Raw genomic sequence first — 12,646 nt, forward strand, 5'->3', positions numbered from 1 at the left:
ATCTGGGGACTTGATACTACGATTATTTTTGTTGTGATGCAGAGCACACTGGGAGAAAGTGATGATGAGTTGGGGAAGCTTGTGAAACAATCACTGTGAGAACTGTGAAGTCCTGTCATATCTAAGACCTTTGCATCGGTCCAGGGGCTGGCAGGTAAAGCCCCTCGGAAATCTCTGACATGTTCAAAGTTCCTCTGTCATATGTTCAAGGACCAAAACAGCCTGTGTATCAAATCCATCACTGCATTTCACAGTTCCACAGCGGATATGTAAATTCAGTTCAATTTTATTTCTGTTGCATCTTCTCCTAGCTGTAGTCTATATCACATGGTTTTTATTGAATATTTGTTATATTTTAATTTTTGAGTTATTTAGTATTTCCACTTTTGGATGTGTGAATGCATTGCAATAACTTATGTATGGAGAAGTGTTTTATTTTTTGTTGCAGTTTTGATGTATATAATGTAATCTTTTGGGTCTGGGATTAATTAGAAAGAGTGTAATGAACTCAGTAGCAACACAGCTGTCTACATAGTTAGCTAGGTAGTTATTAACTAGACAACATTGTAGTCAACCATATTTTTTATACATGAAACACATCACTGCAAATCAATTTGTCAAGGAGTTTGAATATGACTAATACATACACTCAGTGGAGATCAATGTAGAATATACTCTTTTTTTCAAGGTATTTTCTAATCCTATGGATATCAGTGAAGATGTATATAAACACATTAAACACAAAAAGTTTGAAAGTTTGAAAGCTGTAGAAGCTGTATTTGTTTTCTTTGGCTGCAGCGATCCCATAATACTGAGGAAGTCCATTGCTGAAAGACAGATTACTGTAGTGGAGCACCGTTTGGATCAGATCAGTCACTTCTTACAAATGACACATTCAGGTAGAAAACATTCCTGAAGGTTTACGTCTAGCTTTCTGTACTTTGCTGGAGTTGTATTGGTTAATTTTAACATCATTAAATGGTGGCACAAAGTTGTATTCCTTTCCTTCTATTTTAAAAACTAAAATCTTATAACAGATGTTGCCCACTGGTCCAGATTCATAAAGACCTAGTCTCACCTAAACCAAAGGAGGTCATGCAAATTGAAAACACTATTTTTAGACTTTAGACACATCTGTATGCTTGAGCTAAGGACTCAGTTTGTTCCAGCGGCTGCACAGCTCACCAATGTGTCCTCATTGTCCTACCTTGTATGTTGTCACTGGAGTATAACATGAAAATGTTTTACTGACATGAGTTATCGAGACATATGCTTAAACTGCGTTCAATCTTCAAGTCCACATGAGAGTGTGAAGGGACAGATTCTTTAGCGCAACATACTTTTTGAGCCCCAAATCCTCAATTTGTGCAGGTTCAGTTTAAAAGATGAGGCTGATGATATTCTATGCTTCCTTTTTTCAACAAATCCCATAAAAAGACTAAAACAGTGTGTCCTTCACTCAAGCGTTCCGGACTTTCCACTAGTTCCTACTGAAGATGTAAATCTTTAAAGACAAGTTACACGTATAGTTTTTTCTTTAAAAAGGCTCAGACATTTTTGAAAACAGCAAGGTACTGTAGTTCTGAGCAAATGTTACTCAGACAGGAGTAAAAAGTTGTTTCGGAAACTGTTCTCAGCGTATACATGTTTGGTGCTATTTATAGGTGCAGGACAATGTATGTGAGATTTAAAAATAAACTTTTTTAGGAAAAAATAGTTTTCAGACAATATTGGAGTTGGCTCGGGGAAATAATCGATGGATGTATTTATTGTTGTTTTTGGATTTCATAGGATTTGTTGGCAATAAGACAAATATTGAATATGAGCTGACTTTAGTGGTTGCTTGAGTTTCAAAATGTAATTCGTGGCTAAAAGGTCTCAGCAGTACATGTCCATGTCTTCCTGTAAGGGTAACACTGCATTGTTTCACAGTTAAAATCTTGATAGAAGGATGGAAATAATAATGAACTACAGTGGGAATCTTCACACTGGAGTTTGAATGTGGGAGCAAAAGAACCTCTACTGGTCACTCAAATAGTTAATTTTGAGTTCATCTCCACACACTGATCACACTCTCAGTTTTGTCCTTGCCTGCTCTCTAATTTCATGAATCTGTCCCTGCACAATCTTCCAGTAAATCTCAATTTGTAGACTAATTCCTGCTTTCATTTGTTTTTCTCTCTCAAAAGGTTTATTGTTAATGAACTTCTATACGTTACCATTTCCCATCTGACTAGAACAGGGAACTTGTCCAACATTGTGCCCTGAGGCTTCCCTTCAGTGTCATCAGCTCTGTTCTTATAATTCCAGATACATTATTCAGTGACTGACAGTTTGATTCTTCAGCAAAGAAACATGGACACAAAGGATGTTAATCCATCTTTATTCATGCCTCTACATTCCATAAGAAAGGACAAACTCAGTAGATTTATATTCCCTTTTCATATAAAGCATCATCCCTCTAGTGTTTCACTCGCTCTCATATAGATGTATCTTTCAAAATATATTGAATTACCTACTCTTATGTACAAAGTTTCTCTACCGCGTTTGACCTTCTGAAATGTATTCATCACATTAACTTGTTAAATGAATTAAATACATAAACACTATTTAGATTAGATACATGTACAATTTACTTTGTCATCTGGATATACTGCAAGCAGTGGGAATATCTGAGATATTTACTCAGCAACTTTTTACAGTTTAAATATCAAGACCACAGAGACTACTGTATTAAAAAACAAAAACAAGGTTGGAACGTTGCTATTCAAAACATTAATATTTCCGCCCCGTTCCCAATTTATTGTTTTATATATATATATTTTTTTTTTTTACAGAGATTGATAAATACAACTCACAACACAGTAGCGTTAGTCAAAAGGAAGCGACGAGGAATCGGATGAGCAACTACTTCATCTTCAAACCTTCAAACCAGCGGCGTCTGGTGTGAGACAAATACTGTACTTAAGAAAAGCTTGCAGAAATCTGCTTGTCCACAACAACAATATGGTGACTTGATGATTGTTTCAACCCAGCTGGGCGTGCATTGTGTTGCAGGGATGTATTATTGGAGATGGTGGTGTGCTACGAGCTGTCAAGAACCGGGACTTGGCATGGAAGCGATGGCGTGAACTCAACAAACACGATCTTCTGTGCTCCAACGGTACACTTCTCAGTTAATGCCGATAAGTGAGGGGTCAAAGTAGGAAAGGAAGTTCTGCAAAAAAGAGAAAAACACAGGTTGAAATCACCTTAAATCATTTGTAAAATCTGTTGCTTCTGTCTTTTAAAGGTATGCATTTTGTTCCATTCATATAATTAGGCTGCATAGTTGCTAAATTGTGTGGTTCGAGTTGATTCATGTCATGGTCAGAAGTTGTTGCTTGGCAACACAGGATTGCCTGATATGTACGAGAGTTAAATTGAATCATCTGGGGTCGGCTTCATCTGGACCCTATTATTCTGTATCAACTTAGTCCCTGGGAGGGATGTGGTGTGGTCACTGCGCACCTCTTTTCACTCTTGAGCTGCTTAGAAGAGACCGCAACTTTTAAGGTTTTCTTTGATGATGATGTCTGTCACAGCGTTGAACACAATCTCAACGTTCCTTGTGTCTGTGGCACAGGTCAGGTGGCAGTAGATTTCTTTCACGCCCTTCTTCATGTTCAGTTCCAAGAACTGCGACTTGATGTAGTTGCTGGCATCTTCATACGAGTTGCAGCCTAAAGAAAAAGGAAGGACGTGAACATGGGAGCGGATTTATGAAGATTTATGAGTTTTGTTGTGAAAAAGAACAAAAGTAACATGTTCCTGAAATGAATCACTCTGCATCTCAACTGAGATGACAGAAGTTTGATATAATTGCTTGCATCACATCATTTAGGGAAGGAACAACGCTGAGGCTCTCACTGTCTGCAGTTAAAATCTCAAAATTCTTTACTTGATCAATTTAGTCTTTCTTTATCATTATTAACGATCACAATCAAAACTGAGGGATGACTTGTTGGCAGCAGACTATGATCCACTCGAACTGCATGATTTAATCTCCCCATGTTCCTGTTAATCGAGCCTGATATTCTCACTGCTACAACAAACTTGGTCCCGTCACAGCACCGTTTCTAGCAGGCACAGCTCACAAACCAATGAAACAGCATCAGACGGTCTTACCATCGTAGTCTGGGAAGCAGATACTCAGATGGACTTTCTTGATCTTCTCTTCAAAGAGATCCTTCTTGTTGAGGAAAAGCACGATGGAGGTCAGTGCAAAGAATCGGTGGTTGCAGATACTGTTGAATAGATGGAGGGACTCGTGCATGCGGTTCTGAAAAATGACAGAGACGAACAGGTAAAGTTTACTAGCCGACGTGTTTGTCGTCTCAAGCTTTACGGCCTGGTAGTAGAGTCTCAACTCACCACTTCATCGTCCTCTACCAGCACCATGTCGTATGCACTGAGCGCTCCGCAAAAGATGATGCAGGTCACACCCTCGAAGCAATGGATCCACTTCTTTCTCTCTGACCTCTGGCCACCCACATCGAACATCCTGTTTACCACACAGAAAGTCACAACAAAGTCAGTCCCGGCTATCTCGGAGTGCTCTCAGTGGTGTCACAGACTTTTGTTTAGGGCCCTGTGTGACTCACCTGAAGTACAACTCTTTGCAGGAAAACTGTTCTTCAATGATACCAGTTGTCTTGACTCGAGATCGCAGCACATCCTGCTCAGTGGGGAGGTACTCTGGCTTGCAGATTCGGTCCATTTCATTGAGGTAGCTGATGATGGCAGAACAAATCATACAGCAGTCAGGCCTCAGATACGAAATCACTGTTATCCATCAATGTTAAACCAGCTGCCTCTTTAGTTTGATATGTAACCCCTTTACGTGATTAATACCAACAGTAGACATGAACTCACTAGCCAGCAGAGTCGTTGAGTTGGTACTCAGCAGCTCGGTCGAAGCCGGCCTGCACACTGCTGTCTTTCCACAGCTTCATGATGACATCAGCCAGCTCAGCAGGCATTGTGCCTTCTTCAATGGAGTCTGACAAGTTCTGCAGCTTCTGTGCATTCTCCTGTGGTTTTAATGCACACAGAAAGATCCATCAGCACAGTACTTTAACTACTTCACAGTACGATTTCATGTCAGTGAAAATGAATAGCGCTGCAAGTTAATCAGGTGTACATATTTTAAGTGTCATATGAGACCTGTGTAGTGCTGGATCCCAAATCAATGCCCAGGATCTCCATGCCTCTGATGATAGCCAGAGCAGACTGCAGGATGTTGCCAAAGATGACTGCCCTGAACTCCAGTTGTTCCTCTTTTGTGTAACCACCTTGATGCAGAATCCTGTACACAGAGGAAAGTAGCATAGGCAAAAAATGTGCAACGTTAATCCCCTGCCCTAATATATTTAAACAAAAAATGCAGTTTGTATAATTGAATGGATAAAGTAATTTGTGGAAACCTTATTTTAATAGAAATACTAAGATCTTGCAAATGATCATTGGTTTGGATTTCCACAGGTAAAAGGTCCTGCAATATAGAAACAACCTACTGGACATCACTGGAGCTTGTACTCCCAACGCCACCCTGTGGTGTGTTTCTGACCTCGCTCAGCTCTCACTGCCAGAGTGAAACTCCCAGCACAAAACAAGTGCTGACAAATCAGACTAAGCGGATGTTTGCCCTATTGACCTTTTGTTTAACGACTTCACTGTAAGTAAAACAGTCCGAGATGACGGAGCTTTGGCCTGCAAGCTGTTTGCCTGACCGATGAGATTAAAACCCTTTCATTGATTGCCATTGACATGGTGTGGATTACACAAAAACTAATTGTATCAATTATTTTCATACTTACTTCATTTGCTTTACAATGGTGCTTTTCCCTGACTCACCAGCACCTGTAAAAGAATAAAAAGATTAGCAACAACACACTATTAATTATCGTTGACATGCTATTGAGTCGAATCACACTGTGAACCAGAAACAGCTATGAATGTGCTTTGATGATACAGAACATTTAAAGAAGCCGTCCGGCCAGAATAGACAAAAATGCTGTGACTTTGAACGAAAGGGCTATCGATCTGTTTGGATAGTTTCAGGATTATTTTCTGAAGTTTGCAGATATCTTCTTTCATCACATGGGAGCTAAACTCAATGACATTTAGTTTGTAGAACGCAAAGAGTCATACTAGAGAAACCCATAAGTAACATACATATTTTGGGAAATCTTGACAATTCCAAAATCCACCCTCAGTTTCATAAATAACTGTTTTTGTATTAAAGTTTCCCAGTCTATTTACATGCAAATAGATGTGTGTCACCGTTCATAATCAAAAGTAGACCTTTACATGTGCCTGAGTTTGCTTTAAAAACTGTTTCCCTTGTCTAAGTCAAATGTAAATGGGTATTAAATAAACAGCAACGGCCTGAGCAAACAAACCAAATATATTTGTGCTGCATTCAACAAACAAAATCAGCTACAGTCGAGAAAAATGCAGTTTAAGGTGATAAAAGCCAGACAAGACATGTTGTGGTTTTTTTATGTGCATTCATTGCTGATCATTTCAGCTGGTCTGTGAAATGATGGTGCTCATGAAGTTGTCTGAAGTGTTCTGGCTCCCAGTTTCATGTAATGCCTTCTGATGGTTTAAAAGAGGACACTAAACTGGCTAAAGGCTCCTCTAACTAGAACAACATAATCTCCTTGCAGCACAACAATAAAGCTCTTGCCTTTTTCTGTCTTGCTAAGCTATAATGTAGTCTAAATTGGTCTTCTGTAAGCAATTCATGACAGATTATCAGAAGATGTTTGTACATTGAGCAGCTCATTCTGTAACATAGACACTAAGCTCCAGTGTGTTGGCAGTAGCACACATCTCCAAACGTAAGCAAATCACACTGAAACTGAAACGTGTAGTGAAATGTAACTTGTGCATACATTGTACATTGATGCATAATGTGAACTGTGCAGTTAGGTACAATTCAAGTCACAGTTGGATGTGCTAGCAACAGATTGCCGGCGGATTAGGCTCTCTGCAGCACTGTAAGCCGTCTCAGATCACAGAGCAACCTAAGCCGGCTCTCTGCTCTCACCGGAGCCATGTTGAGCTCAGTCCTCACACTGTACGAGCATTTAAAGACACTTGTGAGGCCTCATCCACCCCTCTCAGGGGCAAACTATTGGGTTTAGCCCACTAGCAGTCATTATACCTGATCTTGTGATCATGTATGGTGACACTGTGACGTATAAGACTGGTTTTCATCACCTGTGAAGATTACGAGCGCCTTTATCCTCTCTGAGTCATTCTTTCACCTTGTGTTCATTTAGGGAATGTGCCTTTAGGCTTTGCAGTGACATTAACTCTGGCCTTTAACAAAATTAACAAAATGAAAGGGTGCAGATTTTGCTGAAACATTTTTTCCAGTTGTAGTATACAAGCTGTAGAATTTTTCTTGTTCTTGTAAGCCAATTTCTCAGATTTCATAGAGAATCAAAGGGGGCTGACTTGTAGCGTAACACTTTTGGAAGTAACTAACTACATATAGGTATCTTTGTCATATCCTCTTGATTAAAGTCTTTGTAAAAGCTATTTGTATGTATCCTAAACATTGAGCTTTATTAAGAAATCTTCATGAATAAATAGTTCACATATTAGCACACCGTCAAAAATACACAAGAAAAACATGTCTAGTTCAAATCCTTTCACATTGTCTACCAGAGCCCACCAAATGGCACTCTTCTAATCTGTATCGACTCAGTTCTTACTGTCTGATCTCTAATACTACACTGCTGGACAAGCAGCTTCTCTGTGACTCTTAAGGGAAAAAATAGGAAATCTCTGAATACTGTTTCAGATACACAGCTTACTCTCTAAAAGAATAATTAAATATTCTGGAAAGTATACCTCTATTTTTGTTCTACTACTATTCTGTATCATGTTTGTTTAACGCTGTATCCTAGCTATTCATCATTTCTAACATTGGTGGCAATAAAACACATTTTATACTGTGCTAGTAGAGGGATCAACAAAGACTTGACCAAGTGGATCTGCACTAAACCAGTGAGCTAATCGGATTGACAAATCACAGCTGCCCTGTGATTCATTTTAGACCAAAGGCTATGATCGTTCTAAGCACAAATGTCCTAATAGTCATTGTTAAATTGTAGATGTGGGGGAAAAAATGTAAGTACAATGTATTTGTTAAAAATAAGAAATGTATGTTCTGCAAATTCTTTAAAAAACACAACTTAAAAACAGCAGACCAAGCTCTCAAGTCTCTGCAGTATTTATAGTATAAGTATAAGCATAAGTAGTTAATGTGAAAAGTCTGTTACCAATGTTTAGTTTTTAGTATTCCTTCAAATCTAAATCTAAAATCTGAATTTAACATCTAAATTCTACAAAGTGCTGTGTTGAATTTCATCTCAGATCTTTGTGTTTGTGTTAATGTAGAGTTTAATCCAGAAACAAATCCTCTGAGCATGCCATAGCTTACATCTAACTAAGCAGTGAACCGCTGTCTCAGAGATGGCCCATATCCAAGATTTGAAGAATATGCAGCTAATGAGCCAATAAACTAAAAGGGAATTATCATTAATTCATGAAAACATTATTATGAATTAGACAATCTGTAACATCAAATAACTTATCCGGACAACTTAGTCATGTCTAATACCTGTGCATTTACTAATTCATCAGTTACACCTGCTGATTATTGGCTGACTGCAAGACTCCTGTTCTACTTTGCAGACAGAACATTTGGATCAAGCAGAGAAAGAAAGTAAAACATTTAAATTTAAATTAATATTGGTATTGTTGTAAGTATTGAATCTTTTCAAGTGAATATCCTTCAGTCTGAGCACTTTGCATCACCCCCAGTCTAGCACGAAAAGGAAAACTTGCAAAAGAGTATTCATACGTCCACTTACCAAGCAGTAATAGCTTGACTGTTTTAGAGTCCTTATCAGCATCTTCTTGGAGTTGTTTTTCCAACTCCTTCGACTTTTTGTCCTCGGCGCTTGCTCCCGCACCCATGCTTTCTTCCTCCGCTAACTCAAGATCCTCAAGGTAGGAAATTTTGACGGTTGTCTGAGCAGGAGAGCAGAGAATCTGGTTGCAACACTAATCGAGCTGAAAGGCGATTTCCGAGCGGATGCGGGATGGGGAGGGAGGTGCTTGAGCTTTCCTGGCTTTGTTGGACTCTTTCGATTAGGTGATCAGAGAGACTCTCTCAAGGTTCAAATCAATTCACCAGCTCTGTACAGCAGAGATCCTCCCTTTAATTCCCTCTGCTTAAACCCCGGACTTAGAAGATGCTTCTTCCTGATTGGCCAGCCAATCCAATTATCATAATAAGGGCAATAGTGAATGATGTATAGAAAGGAGACAAATAAACTCAATCACATACTTGGGATCAGTGTGATTTGATTTGTCCATATACCTGAATGTGTGCCACTATTATAGAGTCTATGGTGTGTGTGTGTCTGTGTGTGTATGCAGACGAAGAAAGTGCACCATATAACTCTTTATATAACTGTTTCTACAGCTACAGTGTATACACATTAGGAAAACAATGTGAACTGTATGTTCTGTCATCATAGAGTCTCATATATACTGTACCTATTTGTATGGGTAACCATTTTTGAAACATTTAGACCTGCAAAGGTCTGACTGGGATCGAGAAGTCCATTTATATTATTGAGTGCAGTCAGTGTGCATACATTTGATTCATGCTGTATTTCGGACTCTTGACTTCAGTGTCAGTCACGTGGACGAAGCAGGGAGGCATTAACCTCTCCTAAACCTCTTATAGTTAAGACGTTTAAATCCCAGGTGGTGTGGTGCCTTCTCAATAAAGCCACTGACTCTGCTCTTTGCTGTTTAGAGGGGTTCTCAGCAGTTACATGAACTAAATATGTTTCCCAAGTTACATCCAACATAACTGAAACTATCTGACAAATATTTATGTTTTCTTTCAGGCAGAGCAGACACTTTTAAGACAGTCAGTGGGATGTCACGTGCATTAAGCTTGTTGTTGCAGGATTGGATCAGCTGATTTGTGAGCAGGTCAGCTCTATGGCCCTGATGAGTGGAGGTCAGTGGGACTGGTCTTTAGGGCTGTTACTGCCCTGCGTGTTAGAGGACTTACATTGAGATGCTGTATTGCTGATGTATATCTTTCCCAAAAAAGCACGTCAGAAACCAGCAGGGTGTTTACAAAATGTTGTTTGGTTTAATTTATTACCTTTAATGTCCCACACTTTTTAGTGAAGCGTTTTAATTTATCTTTTACTTTACATACTTTTGATATTGCATTTTAGAGGTGTGATCAAAGCATAAATCATGTTTGGTTGGTGAATGTTTAAAACCTTTATATTTGAGTGAGGAGCACAGTAGAGATGACATGACTGTACCGTTATGAGTGTCTTGGTCCTGGACTCTTTAAAACCTATTTTAATGTAGCCTGTAATAGAGTGCTGCAGGAATGAGGTATTTTTGTAGGTCAACCCAAAAGGTTTGCATAATGTGTTCCCTCAATAAAAAGACAATGCTATTTTTCCATTGGATTATTGCAGAAAATGAGCCCTGTTGCAAACAAAATACTGCGTGGATATTCTTCAACACACTGCTGCATAAACTGGTAAATTAATCAGGAACGTACAATGTAATATGTAAGTGATGTCTTGGATGTTTTTGTGTTTAATGTGGTGTGATGATTATGGATAAAATGATCAACATCAGCAGTAAACAGTGTTTTTTAACCAAGCTGCAGCTGTTTGACTGCACAGTCATAAAGTGTTTTAACCGTGGCCAAAAGCATTATGTTTTTGATTTGTCTGTCCATCTGTACATTTGTCCGACCCATTCTCGTAAACACCATCTGTGCATTCCAATATCCATACTACCACTATTTAGTATGCCAGAAAAATATTTAGTATGTCCCAATACATATAATTTTAAATGCAGCATGCTAAAAATAGCAGGATGTCCTACTGCATCCGGTCACATTTTTGCAGTATGTAAGCAGCATGCGCTTCTGGCCATTCTTATCCACAACCCTCTACGCAGTTGGTTTGATCAAGAGGGTCAATGTTCAAGCAGTATGTCCCAATTGAATGCATACTGCATGCAACATAACTTACTTTGTAAAGGCAGCTGCAGTATTAAATGAAAGCAAAAACAATAAGTGTGTGTTTATATCAGGAACACCTTGAGGGAATTAGTCAAACAGTCCAAACGACCACCTGGACTCAAGGTCGGACTGATTTAGAATGTGGGGGTCAAAGGTCACTGCGACCTCACAACGCATGTTATGACCATAACTCTAGAATTCAAATGCAATGCTTAGGACAATGTCACACAAATGTCGAAGAGGATCAAATTATGAAGCGAGGACATGAATGTATTCATTCAACCACAAGGCGCTAATTATAGTTTATCAAGTGAATCTAATTAACTAGGGGGAATTACTGTATTTAAAAAATGCCTTTTTGTAAACCTTGAACATATTTTTCCCCACGTGTTTCTATTTGTCTCTGTACGTTTATTGTAGGAGGAGCAGGTTTAAGAGCAGTTGGATCAGACAGTCCGAGTACCAGTTCAGTGACGTCAGGGTCAAACAGCTCAGCAGGAAGCTAAAGGATTGACAGACTGGGATCTCTGAGGAAGGAAAAGTGTGACATGCTAATGAAGGTGAAAGCAGAAATCATGATTCCATTAAGTTTCACAGTGGCTTCAAAAGATCGTCTTTGTTTCCTGTTTTTAAGTAAGTTCCACCTTACAGGAATTAATATACTTGTTCAGCATTTTACTGCCGAATCTGTTGTTCAGTTTTAACAGCCGCACAAACATAAAAGAAAACAACTCCAATCGAAAAAATGTAGGCATAGATATTGTACAACCAATGCATTAAAAAGGAAACCCCACCTTTCCCACTTTCACTTGCACCATGTCAGAGTCCAGTTCTGTGCTGAGATACTGAGCATTAGCTCACGTCATTCTGCCTAAGTATGTAGTGCTAATTGCCTGGGGCAGGGTGTTTCGAGTCTAAATCCCTGTATGCTTCCAAGCAGGCTAATCTCAATAGCACATCTAGTGATGGTGGCCAATCTCATTAGGAGGTGGATGGCCTAGCCCTGCTTTGTGCTCAGTCCCTCCGTCTCTGATCTGTTGACAAGATTACACACAGAGCCACAGATCAACCAGAGAGGCGGTGCTTAACACAGCGTCCCTTTGGGTGGAGGGTGCAGAGAATCTGAACATGTAGGACTTGTGTTTTTTGCTACATACTACAACACATCACATTGCAGAAAGGATTGATATGGATTCTACATTTATTTGTCTAAGTAGGTCAAGCTGGAGGCTCATTGATACTTCATCCACATCATTAGTAAAACACCAACACTCAAAGTGAGCGTTTACCATTTAATGCATCTTCAAACACCTCATAATACAGCCAGAAATACACAAGAAAGAGTTGATTCGTCGGCTTAAATTTGGGGCTTCACTGCAGTCGAGCTGCCAAGCCTCTTAGAAGGAACATAGGCTGATAAATAAGCAGTTAGACAATCAAAGATCTCTGTTAAATCAATAATATTCCCTCCCAAAAAATCCAATAATTTCCCTGTCAAGATCCAACTGA

The 12,646-nt window shown here is 39.2% G+C and overlaps 2 protein-coding genes across 2 annotated transcripts in view; one reads left to right on the plus strand and one right to left on the minus strand.

Annotated features, from left to right (window-relative positions):
* The window catches only part of gnai3 (guanine nucleotide binding protein (G protein), alpha inhibiting activity polypeptide 3), a gene marked incomplete at its 5' end in the record, with an annotated part of 16,193 nt that extends 14,401 nt beyond the window's left edge, over positions 1–1,792 (plus strand). The window contains one exon of the mRNA XM_079226758.1: positions 1–1,792. This exon is cut by the window's left edge and continues 124 nt beyond it.
* A 1,739-nt stretch (positions 1,793–3,531) lies between these two features.
* gnat2 (guanine nucleotide binding protein (G protein), alpha transducing activity polypeptide 2) lies at positions 3,532–9,039 on the minus strand (the record flags this gene model as incomplete). Its single annotated transcript, XM_079225552.1, has 8 exons — positions 3,532–3,722; positions 4,168–4,321; positions 4,414–4,543; positions 4,644–4,772; positions 4,915–5,072; positions 5,206–5,347; positions 5,859–5,901; positions 8,934–9,039. 8 exons carry the CDS (start codon positions 9,037–9,039, stop codon positions 3,532–3,534), a joined length of 1,053 nt encoding a protein of 350 aa, XP_079081678.1.
* Positions 9,040–12,646: the final 3,607 nt, after the last annotated feature.

This window comes from Taurulus bubalis (assembly GCF_910589615.1).
Source record: "Taurulus bubalis genome assembly, chromosome: 11".
Taxonomy (NCBI): domain Eukaryota; kingdom Metazoa; phylum Chordata; class Actinopteri; order Perciformes; family Cottidae; genus Taurulus; species Taurulus bubalis.